This window comes from Vipera berus (assembly GCF_964194415.1).
Source record: "Vipera berus genome assembly, chromosome: W".
In the NCBI taxonomy this organism is placed as follows: domain Eukaryota; kingdom Metazoa; phylum Chordata; class Lepidosauria; order Squamata; family Viperidae; genus Vipera; species Vipera berus.
The window spans coordinates 45,845,392-45,861,840 of record NC_138210.1 but is presented as its reverse complement, the minus strand read 5'-3'; the positions used below and the strand labels follow the sequence as shown (position 1 = coordinate 45,861,840).

The window sequence follows — 16,449 nt, the reverse complement described above, 5'->3', positions numbered from 1 at the left end:
CATCAACAGCGGCAAATATGAACATTTTTTAAAAACACCTTTAAACTTATATTCTATCTAGTCCATTAAAACAGCAGCAGTTTTTAATCCATGATGCAGCTAAGCAATAACTGTACTTTTATAAGTCTGTATTCCTTAAGATTAATGACAAGAAAATTAAAACACAAGGTTAGCAGCAGACATGGTAGCCAATTCAGGGCTTTTTTTCTCATAGAACGCTCAGAACGGAGTTCCGGCACCTTTTTTGGATGGAACCTTGTAGGGTAGGCAAGGCGGGTTGTATGACATGTGAGAGTTCCAGCACCTTTTTCTTTTACAAAAAAAGCACTGGTAGCCATCAATGGCATCTTTATAGAAGACATACAGGTGAAACTTGAAAAATTAGAATATCGTGCAAAAGTTCATTTATTTCAGTAATGCAACTTAAAAGGGGAAACTAATATATGAGATAGACTCATTACATGCAAAGCAAGATAGTTCAAGCCGTGATTTGTCATAATTGTGATGATTATGGCGTACAGCTCATGAAAACCCCAAATCCACAATCTCAGAAAATTAGAATATTGTGAAAAGGTGCAATATTCTAGGCTCAAAGTGTCCTACTCTAAATCAGCTAATTAAGCCATAACACCTGCAAAGGGTTCCTGAACCTTTAAATGGTCTCTCAGTCTGGTTCAGTAGGAATCACAATCATGGGGAAGACTGCTGACCTGACAGTTGTGCAGAAAACCATCATTGACACCCTCCATAAGGAGGGAAAGCCTCAAAAGGTAATTGCAAAAGAAGTTGGATGTTCCCCAAGTGCTGTATCAAAGCACATTAATAGAAAGTTATGTGGAAGGGAAAAGTGTGGAAGAAAAAGGTGCACAAGCAGCAGGGATGAGTGCAGCCTGGAGGCCTGGAGAGGATTGTCAGGAAAAGGCCATTCAAAAGTGTTGGGGACTTTTTTTTTAAATTCCATTTATATCCCGCCCTTCTCCGAAGACTCAGGGCGGCTTACAAGCTTAGCAGTAGCCTTCATTCTATGTATATGCCTGCTTATTAGGGCTTTCACCCCCCCCCCAGCAGCATTATTACAAAGTCAGCTTAATTGCCCCAACAATCTGGGTCCTCATTTTACCTACCTCGGAAGGATGGAAGGCTGAGTCAACCTTGAGCCTGGTGGGTTGCGAACCTGCACTAATTGCAGGCAGCTGGTGTTCCTTAAGGAGTCATTAGCCACCACAAACAGACGGATCCTGGACATGGGCTTCAAATGTCATATTCCTCTTGTCAAGCCGCTGCTGAACAACAAACAATGTCAGAAGCGTCTTACCTGGGCTAAAGAAAAACAGACCTGGTCTGTTGCTCAGTGGTCCAAAGTCCTCTTTTCTGATGAGAGCAACTTTTGCATCTCATTTGGAAACCAAGGACCCAGAGTCTGGAGGAAGAATGGAGAGGCACACACTGCAAGATGCTTGAAGTCCAGTGTGAAGTTTCCACATTCTGTGTTGATTTGGGGAGCCATGTCATCTGCTGGTGTTGGTCCACTGTGCTTCATTAAGTCCAGGGTCAACGCAGCCGTCTACCAGGAGATTTTGGAGCACTTCATGCTTCCTTCCGCAGACGAGCTTTATGGGGATGCTGACTTCATTTTCCAGCAGGACTTGGCACCTGCCCACACTGCCAAAAGCACCAAAACCTGGTTCAATGACCGTGGGATTACTGTGCTTGATTGGCCAGCAAACTCGCCTGACCTGAACCCCATAGAGAATCTATGGGGCATTGCCAAGAGAAAGATGAGAGACATGAGACCGAACAATGCAGAAGAGCTGAAGGCCGCTATTGAAGCATCCTGGTCTTCCATAACACCTCAGCAGTGCCACAGGCTGATAGCTTCCATGCCAGGCCGCATTGAGGCAGTAATTGCTGGAAAAGGGGCCCAAACCAAGTACTGAGTACGTATGCATGCTTATACTTTTCAGAGGTCCGATATTGTTATATGTACACTCCTTGTTTTATTGATTGCATGTAATATTCTAATTTTCTGAGATTGTGGATTTGGGGTTTTCATGAGCTGTATGCCATAATCATGACAATTATGACAAATCACGGCAGCCTGGAGAGGAAAGTGAAAGTGAGCTGCCTCGTAACCCTTCGTTCCCACCCTGCTCCCTCACGCCAGCCCCCACCCCCCACCCCGCGCTAAACACTACCTCCCTGCGGACGAGCCGAGACAACTTTTCCTTCCTGCCGGCTCAACCATGCTGCCGTAAAGCGACCGTCTCCCCTGGCAACAAGGTTCCGGCGCCCGAGCTCTAGGTGTAGGAAGGTGATGTAAAAAAGTAAAAAAAAAACCTACCATGCGCGCACGCATGCACACACATACATACATACACACAGCAAACCACCCAGTGTCGTAAACGAGGTCCGGGCGGGGGTTGAGGGGGGAGACCAGGGGGAGGGGGGAGGTGGTGACTGGAGAATTTAGACACAAGCGAGAGGATCATGGCGGATGGCCCCAGGTGGAAGCGTAGGAAGCAGGCGAACCCGAGGCGCAATAACGGTCAGTCAGCTCCGCCGGGCAGCGGCTCGAGCTAGGCTGGGGTTTCTCAGGGCGTCGGGCCGGGGTAGGGCTAAGTTGTGGAGCAGGGGTGGACGGAGAGACGGGGAAGAGAAAGGGAAGGAGGCGAGAAGTAGAAAGTAATTGCCCGGGAGTTCGTCCCTAGGAGCCCGGTCCCTCTGCACCGTTAGATCCGCTATCTGCTGCCCGCCCAACCGCCTGCCTCTCGCCCGCTCCGCGCTTCCTCCCCACCTGGCTGCTGCTTTTCCGTCTATCTGTGCCTCCTCGCTCAGCCGGCTGCTGCCCTGTGCCTCTCGCCTGCCCGGGGACCGTTACTCGCTGCCCGCGTCCGCCTCGTCCTCCCCTACTTCTAGCTTCGCTGGCCTCCGGCTCCTCTCGCACCGATAGGAGAGGGGGAGAACTAATGGGGTGCTGGGCGTTCCGGTCCTCACGAGCGGCAGCAAATGCCGATCCTTCGCCTCTCGGAGACGTCTGCAGCTCCAAGTTGCAAACTTATCTGAGGGTCTCGGCGGTTGTGAAAGGGGGAGGCCGCTTCGCCCCGCTCCCCAAACTTTTCTAGTCGAGGTTGATGAAGGAAAGGGACTCGCTTCCCGTCTCTTCCTCTCACTCCGGGAAAGTCGGAGAAAAACGCACTGCTTTGCGGGGGGGGGGCGCTTTTGCGCTACCCTTACTCGCCCTCTTCCCTCATATTTGGGGTGCTTGGGATGGGGCGGCTCGATGAGGTTTGGGCACTTTTTAGCTTGTCGGAACGTGGGAAGGAGTGCGCGTAACTAGCAAACTCTTCGGACAACGAAACGTCGAAACTGAACTGTAATGTGGACTTCGTGTCTGGGAGGGTGTCGTGTTTTGGCCCCGACGGGGTAGGAGGCGATGGAAGTACTGTTGCTTGCTGCAGTGTGCATCGATTTGTTTTTTCTTTGCAAGGGAAACGCGCTACGTGCGCATCCCTGACATTGCCTTGAAAGGGACCTCCCCTTTTGCTCTCACTTTCCTCCCCTCCCTCTTCTGCTTTTCCCCCCTCTTCTCCCCTCCCCTTACTTTCGCCTCCGCCTCTTTTAGTGCCTGCAGTGCATGTTGATTTATCTTCGTAGCCATTGAACATATTGTTTCTCCTCTTACGCCTTCGCCAGCCTCCAGATCTAGGCAGCAGTATTAGAAGTTTGCTCTCCCTCCCCCTTTTCTCCTTTACCTAAAATCTTCTCTCCTTTATCGACACGATGGGAAAGGAAAGCTTTCTTCGCTGTGGGTTAGGGAGGGAGCGTGAATCAGCCAAGTTTCTCTTTGTCACCCTCTTCTTGGATTTCGAGGTACCTATTTGTATAATAAAGGGTGGTAACGATTTGGCCACTGCGCGCGCCCTCCTTTCTTCTTTCCCCCGCTTCTTCGCATTGAACGATTACAGCCTATATAAGGAATGAGGCTTACTTCTCCCTTTTGTCTTCTTTCTCGTGTTTTTTTTTTAGAAATGAGTTGAAAAGGGGGAAATAAACGAAAGTTCTGTGTTGTTGGATTCTCTTACTTTTTTCTAGAAAATAACTGGAAACCTGGTGACTTCATAAGATGTCAAACGGAAGGTTTTGTAACCTTTCTTGGCAGTGTTTTGTGTTCGTCTAGTTAAGTATTTTCTGTATACGGTTCTGGATAGGGTTTTAGCGGTTGGTTCAAATCGTGACGTTTTGCACGTGTTTTTGATATCTCCGAGACGGAATTATCGTTCTCTGGGCGGGAGGACTGCATTGGTTAGGAATCTTAACTTGCGAAATGCACACATAAACATCGGTCTTCTAACTGACTAACAAGTTGACCTGGTGTTCATTTTGAAGTAGTGGGTCCCTGCTCTGTTGTTGGTGGGTTTATTTATAGCACAAGTGTGTATGTGTGTGTGTAGATATTTTCCTGTTTTATGTGTGTGCTTCATGTTGAGTCTCTATTAAAGGTAAGTTTGGAAAGAGCCTCTCTGTTACCTTATTTAAAATGTTAATGATAGAGAAAAGGGGGTTTATCTTGCTGATGACATGTGTGTGACATGCAGTCTGAACCACCCAGTCTCTGGGCAGGATCTGTAAACATGTTTACCTGAGCAGGAAAGAAAATGCATTTTCTATCAAACATACTCTTATTGGAATATTGTACTTCTAAAGCTTATCAACAGATGCCTTGAGACAGTGCCTGAATATTTTGCTTTTGAGATCAGGTGGGGAAAAAGGATTCTGAGGGCTGCAGCAAATGGCAAAATGTGGAGGTAGAAAAAAAATGTGTGAAGTTTCTCTAGCATGCATGTCAGCCCTGTCTACTAGTTTCATTCTCAAGGGAGGGGTTTATTTACCATGCTTGTCTGTATTTTTCCTTTTTGCTTAATACTAGAAAACCAGATTTGCAGTTGTTTAGCACAAACATTTTGTCTGCAGCATTCATGATTTGTAAAAAACAAAGGTGTAGGGTATGTACTATTCCATGTATATTAAACCTGATTTTTGATTGAAAATATCTCACTTTGTGTTCAGATTTTAGAACAAAGCTTCCATCTATTGTTACCTCTAATTATAATATTTTAAAACAACTTAAGCTGCTATATACAGTAATCACTGGAAAAGGCTACATAATAGATACTGGATAGTAGAGATTTCCCAGCAGTAGAATCCTGTTTGACGTGCAAATATATACTGATCAAAATTACTAGGAGAAGTTGACCCTTAATCCTTTGCTGCAAATAGGCAATTTAAATTATTTCCATTCTGTACAGATGAAACTCAAAAAATTAGAATATCATGCAAAAGTTCATTTATTTCAGTAATGCAACTTAAAAGGGGAAACTAATATATGAGATAGACTCATTACATGCAAAGCAAGATAGTTCAAGCCGTGATTTGTCATAATTGTGATGATTATGGCGTACAGCTCATGAAAACCCCAAATCCACAATCTCAGAAAATTAGAATATTACATGCAATCAATAAAACAAGGAGTGTACATAGAACAATATCGGACCTCTGAAAAGTATAAGCATGCATATGTACTCAGTACTTGGTTTGGGCCCCTTTTCCAGCAATTACTGCCTCAATGCGGCCTGGCATGGAAGTTATCAGCCTGTGGCACTGCTGAGGTGTTATGGAAGACCAGGATGCTTCAATAGCAGCCTTCAGCTCTTCTGCATTGTTCGGTCTCATGTCTCTCATCTTTCTCTTGGCAATGCCCCATAGATTCTCTATGGGGTTCAGGTCAGGCAAGTTTGCTGGCCAATCAAGCACAGTAATCCCACGGTCATTGAACCAGGTTTTGGTGCTTTTGGCAGTGTGGGCAGGTGCCAAGTCCTGCTGGAAAATGAAGTCAGCATCCCCATAAAGCTCGTCTGCGGAAGGAAGCATGAAGTGCTCCAAAATCTCCTGGTAGACGGCTGCGTTGACCCTGGACTTAATGAAGCACAGTGGACCAACACCAGCAGATGACATGGCTCCCCAAATCAACACAGAATGTGGAAACTTCACACTGGACTTCAAGCATCTTGCAGTGTGTGCCTCTCCATTCTTCCTCCAGACTCTGGGTCCTTGGTTTCCAAATGAGATGCAAAAGTTGCTCTCATCAGAAAAGAGGACTTTGGACCACTGAGCAACAGACCAGGTCTGTTTTTCTTTAGCCCAGGTAAGACGCTTCTGACATTGTTTGTTGTTCAGCAGCGGCTTGACAAGAGGAATATGACATTTGAAGCCCATGTCCAGGATCCGTCTGTTTGTGGTGGCTAATGACTCCTTAAGGAACACCAGCTGCCTGCAATTAGTGCAGGTTCGCATCCCACCAGGCTCAAGGTTGACTCAGCCTTCCATCCTTCCGAGGTAGGTAAAATGAGGACCCAGATTGTTGGGGGCAATTAAGCTGACTTTGTAATAATGCTGCTGGGGGGGGGGGGTGAAAGCCCTAATAAGCAGGCATATACATAGAATGAAGGCTACTGCTAAGCTTGTAAGCCGCCCTGAGTCTTCGGAGAAGGGCGGGATATAAATGGAATTTAAAAAAAAAGTCCCCAACACTTTTGAATGGCCTTTTCCTGACAATCCTCTCCAGGCCTCCAGGCTGCACTCATCCCTGCTGCTTGTGCACCTTTTTCTTCCACACTTTTCCCTTCCACATAACTTTCTATTAATGTGCTTTGATACAGCACTTGGGGAACATCCAACTTCTTTTGCAATTACCTTTTGAGGCTTTCCCTCCTTATGGAGGGTGTCAATGATGGTTTTCTGCACAACTGTCAGGTCAGCAGTCTTCCCCATGATTGTGATTCCTACTGAACCAGACTGAGAGACCATTTAAAGGTTCAGGAACCCTTTGCAGGTGTTATGGCTTAATTAGCTGATTTAGAGTAGGACACTTTGAGCCTAGAATATTGCACCTTTTCACAATATTCTAATTTTCTGAGATTGTGGATTTGGGGTTTTCATGAGCTGTACGCCATAATCATCACAATTATGACAAATCACGGCTTGAACTATCTTGCTTTGCATGTAATGAGTCTATCTCATATATTAGTTTCCCCTTTTAAGTTGCATTACTGAAATAAATGAACTTTTGCACGATATTCTAATTTTTCAAGTTTCACCTGTATGTCTTCTATAAAGATGCCATTGATGGCTACCAGTGCTTTTTTTGTAAAAGAAAAAGGTGCTGGAACTCTCACATGTCATACAACCCGCCTTGCCTACCCTACAAGGTTCCATCCAAAAAAGGTGCCGGAACTCCGTTCTGAGCGTTCTATGAGAAAAAAAGCCCTGAATTGGCTACCATGTCTGCTGCTAACCTTGTGTTTTAATTTTCTTGTCATTAATCTTAAGGAATACAGACTTATAAAAGTACAGTTATTGCTTAGCTGCATCATGGATTAAAAACTGCTGCTGTTTTAATGGACTAGATAGAATATAAGTTTAAAGGTGTTTTTAAAAAATGTTCATATTTGCCGCTGTTGATGGTAAATTGATGTCACAAGTTTTCTATTTTTTTCTTACTCCCTTAACAAATAAAAGACTATCCCTTTCTCATTTTAATCTGTAAATATAATAGATATTCTCTTGATTGGTAAGCAGAGCATGTTAATAAAAATACTTTAATACTGTCAGAGACATATACAAAAGTGTCTATTTTCTGTTAAATTATACTCATTCCATAATCTTGATAAAAATGTAACCCCATGTAGTTATGATCAAACCATAACTATCTGCAATGTTTAAGAAAGTTCTTAAGCAAACTTGTTTTGAAAGTCATAAATTTATTCAGATGGAAAAATTTTTTGCAGAAGTTTCAATGAAAATTGAATAATACAAGTTTTTTTTTCTTGCTTTCACATTGTAGCCTGTTGTATTGTTAGTAAAATATCAGGAAAGTATTGTCATGTATTCAAGAACTAAAATTTTAAATATTGTATAAATATTTTATGGATTATGTGTACAAATGTGAACGTTCTTTAGATATTGTAGACTATCTGGAAGTTGCTTTATGTAATTTGTTTGAACAGGCATAGGCTACACATAGCAAAAGCCAAAAGACCAGAAGTTGCTGAACCAAATTTGGTATCTATATTTTTCCTCAGTAGTTTCAGTACTTTTGAATAGTAGGAAGTGTGACCACTTGAGTTAGAAAATTTTCATAATTTGGGAATTATTTTTCATCTTAGAATCTGTGTACTAATTCAGACAAAATACAAATAGCATCTAAGTATGACTTTTTCACTCATTTTATATGAAAGTCACTTTTCATGTATAGATGATAAACTGTATAGTTTGTCTCCTGTTGAGTCCTTGATTTTTTTAACTGAGATGGACTGGAATTGCTTTGTTCAACCTGTACATATTCAGATACCATAACTAACAAACTAATGTTGTTACGGTCTTTGAACTTCCAAATATAGGTGTATTTCTCTTGTCCCCAAGGGAGCTGTCTAATGTCTACACAGATTCAAGTCACACTGTCTTGGCCTTGGTAGTGGGGCAAAGCATGTCCTCCTTTTAGAGTTATCTCACTTTTCTCAGCCACATTTAGTAGTAGAATTGATGCAGTGTTTAAGTTTGTACTACGTGTAAAGCAGAGTTCTTTCTGTAGATAGCCGGCTTGATGGCAGTAATATTATTTATTTTATTATATTTTTATTCTGAGTTTATTACTTTATAAGTAACTCAATGCAGCGAACATACATATAGGTCTGCATATATGCTTGTTAACCTTAATAGAAATCTAAATAATAACTTCAGCCTTGATTCCAGATCCTGAACTCATACTGTATTTTATATAATCCATCTTGAGTATTTCATTTGCTTAGACTAGGCCTAAACATAAGAGAAGTCATAGAAGAGGAAGTCTTCTTTATATCTGAGTGAGTTTCAACAAGACTTTGAGAAACTTCCTAGGCCAGGGAAGGAATAACTGTATATTTCTTTGCATGTAGGTTAGTAATCTCTTTTACTCTAGCTGACCTCCCTGAACCCTTAACAAACAACTACTTGTCTAACTCAACTATACATTTTGCTATGCTGCCATATTATGTTGTATGAAATTCATATACAGTATAGAAGAATACTATACCATGCGTTCTCTATCTAACCACAAGCAAATCACAACTCACTCTAATTCCTCTTATCTGACTTTAGCCCAAAGGGAATTTCAGTTTGGTTCAGCTTATAAGGGAAATAATATTAACAAATACATTAATAATCCAGTCCAAACAACACTGAATGTATAATAACCAGTGCTTTGATTTGAGCAACTATGACATTAACACCTCACAGCCAAGTATTCAGGCAAAAAGAATGTTGTGAACCTAAAAACAAATGACAAGGAGTCAAAGACTCCTTTCCAAAGTTGATGTTATACTACTGAAAATCTTTGCCTTTTATCTCCATTTATGGCACCTCGCTGTTGATTACTACAGGGCACCAATGGAGAATCTTAGAGTATAGCTACATTTATTATGAGAAGGTGTTTTAAGTACTGAGGCTGAAGAGGCAGGAACCAAGCAGTTCTCAGATTATCAATAACTTATATATAAACATGTCACAACAGCCTGACTTCAAGGCCACTAAGCACTGCATTGTTGTTGTTGTTAGTGTTGTGACTCAGGGCCAGCCTGTGGGTCCGACAGCCGGCTCCGATGTATCGGAGGACTCAGATGTGGGGGAGGAGGGAGACGAACCGGCTGATGATGATGATTTGGAGGCTTTGCAGAGCCCTCAGCCGGGGACCTCTTCTCAGCTGTGTGAGCCCGAGAGTGCGGAGGATGATGACCCACAGCTGGCCCTGTTCAAGGACGCCCGACGCAGGAGGCAGACGAGCAGGGACAAACAAAGAAAGACTATGGGACTCCTCGGGAGGAGGCACAGGGAGACCACGCCCTGAGCTCTCTATAAAAGAAGTGTTTGGGGAGGGGCTGGTTGCTGAAAGCAACCTTTTCCGCTTGAGAAGACAAGCTCTTGTGTTTTTGTTAACTGCGTAATTAAATCTTGGCAGAAGCCTTTTAGCCTTGGACGCTTTCCAGACTCTTCTTTTGATTAGGGGTGCGAGAAGAGGGCTGGTTCAGAACAGTTAGTTGCGAAGCCGTGTCCGACCCATCGCGACCCTATGGACAATGTTCCTCCAGGCCTTCATGTCCTCTACCATCTTCTGGAGTCCATCTAAGCTCACTCCTACTGCTTCAATGACTCCATCCAGCCACCTCATTCTCTGTCGTCCCCTTCTTCTATTGCCCTCAATCTTTCCCAGCATTAGGCTCTTCTCCAGTGAGTCCTTCCTTCTCATGAGGTGGCCAAAGTATTTGAGTTTTAGCTTCAGGATCTGGCCTTCTAAAGAGCAGTCAGGGTTGATCTCCTCTAGGCCTGACCGGTTTGATCGCCTTGCAGTCCAAGGAACTCGCAGGAGTCTTCTCCAGCACCATAGTTCAAAGGCTTCAATTCTTTGGCGCTCAGCCTTTCTTATGGTCCAGCTTTCACTGCAATACATTGCAACTGGGAAGACCATAGCCTTGACTATACACACTTTTGTTGACAGGGTGATGTCTCTGCTTTTTAGTGTGCTGTCTAGATTTGTCATGGCTTTCCTCCCCAGGAGCAAGCGTCTTTTAATTTCTTGGCTACAGTCCCCATCTGCAGTGATCTTGGAGCCCAGGAAAATAAAATCTGTCACTACCTCCATTTCTTCCCCATCTATTTGCCAGGAATTGAGAGGGCCAGATGCCATGATCTTGGTTTTCTTAATGTTTAGTTTCAACCCAAGTTTTGCACTCTCCTTCTTCACCCGCAACAAGAGGCTCTTTAGTTCTTCTTCACTTTCTGCCATTAGAGTGGTATCATCTGCATATCTTAGGTTGTTGATGTTTCTTCCGGCAATCTTTATTCCAACTTTTGATTCATCTAGCCCTGCCTTTCTCATGATGTGCTCTGCATATAAGTTAAATAGGCAAGGCGACAGTATACAGCCTTGCCGGACTCCTTTCCCAATTTTGAACCAATCAGTGGTTCCGTGTCCAGTTCTCACTGTTGCTTCTTGTCCCGCATATAGATTTCTCAAGAGACAAATAAGATGGTCTGGTATGCCCATCTCTTTAAGGACTTGCCAGAGTTTGTTATGATCCACACAATCAAAGGCTTTAGCATAGTCAATGAATCAGAAGTAGATGTTTTTTCTGGAACTCTCTAGCTTTCTCCATGATCCAGCGTATGTTAGCAATTTGATCTCTAGTTCCTCTGCCTCTTCGAAATCCTGCCTGTACTTCTGGTAGTTCTCGATCCACATACTGCTGGAGTCTAGCTTGTAGAATTTTAAGCATAACTTTACTAGCATGAGAAATGAGTGCAATGGTGCGATAGTTTGAACATTCTTTGGCACTGCCTTTCTTTGGAATTGGAATGTAAACTGATCTTTTCCAATCCTGTGGCCACTGTTGAGTTTTCCAAATTTGCTGGCAAATTGAGTGTAGCACTTTTACTGCATCGTCTTTTAAGATTTTGAATAGCTCAGCTGGAATACTGTCACCTCCACTAGCTTTGTTGTTGCTCAGCTTTTCTAAGGCCCACTTCACTTCACATTCTAGGATGTCTGGCTCGAGGTCAGTGACCACCTCATTGTGATTATCAGGGACGTTAAACTCATTCTTGTATAGTTCTTCTGTGTAATTTTGCCACCTCTTCTTAATCTCTTCTGCCTCTGTTAGGTCCCTGCCATTTTGGTCCTTTGTCATGCCCATTTTTGCATGAAGCATTCCTTTCATCTCTCCAATTTTCTTGAAAAGATCTCTGGTCCTCCCTATTCTATTGTTTTCTTCTATTTCTTTGCATTGTTCATTTAAGAAGGCATTCTTATCTCTTCTAGCTATTCTTTGGAATTCTGCATTTAATTGGGCGTATCTTTCTTTTTCTCCCTTGCCTTTTGCTTCCCTCCTTTCCTCAGCTATTTGCAAAGCTTCCTCAGACAGCCATTTTGCTTTCTTGCATTTCTTTTTCTTTGGGATGGTTTTGGTTGCTACCTGTTGTACAATGTTGTGAACCTCTGTCCATAGTTCTTCAGGCACTCTGTCTATCAGATCTAATTCCTGAAATCTATTTGTCACCTCTACTGTATATTCAACAGGGATATGATTTAATTCATACCTGACTGGCCTAGCGCTTTTCCCTACTTTCTTTAATTTAAACCTAAACTTTGCAACAAGAAGCTCATGGTCTGAGCCACAGTCAGCTCCTGGTCTTGTTTTTACTGACTGTATAGAGCTTCTCCATCTTTGGCTGCAGAGCATATAGTCAATCTGATTTCTGTGTTGACCGTCTGGTGATGTCCATGTGTAAAGCCGTCTCTTGGGTTGTTGGAAAAGAGTGTTTGCTATGACCATCGTATTCTCTTGACAAAATTCTATCAGCCTGTGCCCTGCTTCATTTTGTACTCCAAGGCCAAACTTGCCTGTTATTCCGGTTATCTTTTGGCTTCCTACTTTAGCATTCCAATCCCCCATGATGATAAGGACATCATTTCTGGGTGTTAGTTCTATAAGGTGCTGTAGGGCTTCATAGAACCGGTCAATTTCATCCTCTTCAGCACCTGTGGTTGGGGCATAGACTTGGACTACTGTGATATTGAATGGTTTGCCTTGGATTCGAACTGAGATCATTCTGTCATTTTGAGGATTGTATCCCAGTATTGCTTTTCCTATTTTTTTATTGACTATGAAGGCTACTCCATTTCTTCTGACTGCATTAACTAACTAACTGCATTAGTTACTGTTAATTTGAAAGTGTGGGAGGAAAAATCCTTTGAGTTTAAATCCTTGCAAAAAATATAGAAGACCCTGATGTCTTTGCATTGTAGTGGGCAGGCAGCTCTTGTGTTTGTGGCTTCATTCTTGTCTGCAGTAATAATTCTAATCTAGCCAGGATGTGTCTGTAAATCTTTTGGTAAGATAAACTGAGAAGCTGAACTAAGGGTGAAGTGTAAGAAGATTGGTCTTTTATTGTCCAGCTCAGGTGTGCAGTCTGACAGGCATGGGGTATTAGGTAAAAGGGAAAGGAAATATCAAATATCCTGTTGAGCTCCGGATGGCTCCCGACCTTCGCTCTTTTCGCCGTGACCTGAAAACCTGGTTATTCGAGCTTGCCGGCCTGGACTGAAGGATTGGGATTTTAAACTTTAGAATTTGATTTACTTGGTTTGGGGCTAAATTTAATTTAATTTATTTTTAACTTTGTATGCCATGTTTTAATTGCCCTGTACATCGCCCCGAGTCCTTTGGGAGAAGGGTGGTATATAAATCTAATAAAATAAATAAATAAATAAATAAATAAAAAGATATTTGGTATGATTGGTTGTAACTGTTATGTATGCAGGCACCTGCATAGCAACAGCCACCATGGGGCGTTGGCCTGAACGGTTTTGGCGGGAAACCTAGTTTTGGCGGGAAACCTAGGGCCAACCCCATTGGCTGTTCGCCTACCTGGCTAGGTATTTAAGGAGGCCAGGTAACCCTCATCCCTCAGTACGCTAACCCCTCCAATAAAGAGCTGAACACGTACTCCGGCTGGCGTCTCTTCCTTGCGTCGGACCCACTACACAACAGTGGCGACGAAGGTGGGATTGCTGCCGACAAAGAGCTGAAGTCACTTGGGGAGCGCACCGCACGCTGAAGGAAGGAGGAATCTTCCCTTCCTCCCAACGCGACCGCCAGCCAACCGGACCACGCCGGTCACCGCATCCGTGACTCAAGACCCGAACCCAACATCGCGATGGCAAGGGCCGGCCAACCCCGCGAATTCGACACCCGCCACCCCGAGACATGGGCCTAGTACCTGGCTCACGCCGAACTATACATGCGCTTCAATCAGATCTCGGAGGACGGCGCTGTTCTGTACCAGCCTGCTACCGGCCTTGCAGAAAAGGCAACCCCTTTACAGACGGCAAGAGGCTGGAATACGTCTGCCAAATTTATTACAAAAACAAACAAGACACGAACCAAGATACCGGAGCTTTGAAACACTGTCTGAGCGGTTGCTTTCAGCAAACCAGCCCTCCCCACACAAGTCCTTTATAAAGAGTTCAGGGCGTGGCTTCTCTCTCCCTCCTTCCGAGAAGCCCCATTGCCTTCCTCTGTTTATTCCTACTTGACTGCCTCCTGCGTCGGGCGTCCTTGAACAGGGCCAGCTGTGGGTCATCTTCATCCACGCTGTCAGGCTCACACAGCTGGGTCTCCACCAGGTGGGAGGGGCCTGGCTGGGGGCTCTGCGGAGCCTCAAAGCCATCATCAGCAAGTTCTTCAACACCCCCCTCCTCCCCCTCATCTGAGTCATCTGACCCAACTGCCGAACCCACAGGCTGACCCTGAATCACAACACTATCCCGCACCGCAGGGCCCTTCCCCCGGGTCTGCCGATCCGGATGCGGTCGAGATGGAAATTGTTCATGAAAAGCGGTCACCAATGCCGGGGCATGAACGGCGGTCGCGTCTTCCCAGGTGAAGTCCTCTGGTCCGTAACCTTTCCATTCAATCAGGTACTGGAAACGACCTTTCAGCCAACGGGAATCCCTGATAGGCGACCGGATTGATGACAGCCTCGACTGGGAACGGTCCTAAATATCGGTGATCTAACTTTCTCACCGGCCATGTTGACGGTAGGTTCCTGGTGGACAACCAGACCCGATCTCCCACCGATAGTGGAGGCGTATCCCGTCTTGACCGATCAGCAAACCTTTTGTAATCGGCCTTGGCCTTCTCTAACTGACGTCGCACCAATCGATGGATCGCCTGTAACTCTGCCATGAAGTCGTTCGCTGCCGGCTCCGGTGAGTCCACGGGAGAAAGGAGAAAAAACAGGGGGTGATATCCCACATTGGCCAAGAACGGTGTCATCTGTGTGGAGGTGTGCTGCGAATTGTTAAATGCAAACTCAGCTATGGCCAGATAGTCCACCCAATTGTTTTGCTGCAGATTGACGTAGCAGCGCAGATATTGTTCCAGGATACCGATGACCTTCTCGGTTCCCCCGTCAGTTTGAGGATGATGCGCGGACGAGAGGCAAATCTTGATATCCAACGCATGCATCAACTCCTGCCAGAAGCGGGCTGTAAACTGGGGCCCCCTATCAGAGACGACTCTTATCAGGGAGACCGTGCAGCCGAAACACCTGCTGAATGAACATACGACTAGTGGCGCGGGCTGACGGTAAGCCGCGACGGGATGAAGTGCGCCATCTTGGTCAGCATGTCCACCACCACATACACTGTCGTAAAACCAGAGGATGGGGGTAAATCCGTCAGAAAATCCATGGACACAGCCCCCCAGGGTCTTTTGGGTGTCGGCAAGGGCTGCAATAATCCAGGCGGGGCCCCTGTCGCTGACTTGGCCTGCCTGCATGGGATGCAGGAAGTGACATAGGACTGGACGTCGTGTCGGACTCGGGGCCACCAGAAGGTACGGGAGACCAGGTTCAGGGTCTTGAACAGGCCAAAATGCCCCGCCGCCGGGTTATCGTGACACTGGCTGAGGATGAGTCCCCTGAGTGGCCCTCCCGGAACGTAGAGCCGGTCACGATAATACAAGAGTCCATCCGTGACCGTCCAAGGAGAATCTGGCCCCACCTCCTCCTTCCGCTGAGCCACCCACACCTCCTGCTGCTGTGCCTCCCGGATCCGAGCCCGTATATCAACCGGCTCCCGCACCGCAGCAAAAGACTCGACGGGGATCACTGTCCTGGGCAGAAGCTTGTCTTCCACTCGGGAATATTCGGGCTTCCTGGACAGAGCATCCGCTCTTTGATTGTGCCCGCTAGGTATGTACCGAACCCGGAAGTCAAACCTCGCAAAGAAAAGAGACCACCGGATCTGGCATTGGTTCAAATTCCGAGCGGTCTGCAGGCTTTCCAAATTCTTATGGTCCGTCCGGACCTCGATTTGATGCCGTGCTCCCTCCAGATGATGCCTCCAGGCCTCGAACGCCGCTTTGATGGCTAGCAGCTCCTTCTCCCAGATTGTATAATTGTGCTCCGAAGGGTTCAGTTTTCGTGAATGGTACGCGCAAGGGAAGAGGGTACCGCTGGGCGTCGTTGCCTGGAGTAACAGTGCCCCAATGGCAATGTCGGAGGCGTCCGCCTCCACAACAAACGGCCGTTGCTGGTCAGGATGCTTCAAGATGGGCTCCTTCATGAAGGCTTCCTTCAAAGTCTGGAAAGCCCGTTGTTCTGGAGCGTTCCACTGGAACCGAGTCTTCTTCTGCAGGAGCCGGGTGAGGGGGGCTGTCAAGGCAGCAAACCCAGGGATGAAAGTTCGGTAATAGTTGGCGAACCCAAGAAGTCACTGAACATCCTTCATGCGGCGCGGGGGTTGCCAACTCTGCAAAGACTCAACCTTCCTCGGCTCCATGGCGATGCCCTCAGGAG

General features: G+C 45.5%; 1 protein-coding gene across 1 annotated transcript in view; it reads left to right on the top strand.

Annotated features, from left to right (window-relative positions):
• Positions 1-2,487: 2,487 nt before the first annotated feature.
• LOC308676264 (zinc finger E-box-binding homeobox 1-like) overlaps positions 2,488-16,449 on the top strand; it is a gene marked incomplete at both ends in the record, with an annotated part of 401,367 nt that continues 387,405 nt past the window's right edge. Inside the window, one exon of the mRNA XM_081342078.1 lies at positions 2,488-2,549. Coding sequence (XP_081198204.1) covers positions 2,488-2,549 — 62 coding nt within the window. The remainder of the gene's footprint in view (positions 2,550-16,449) is intronic.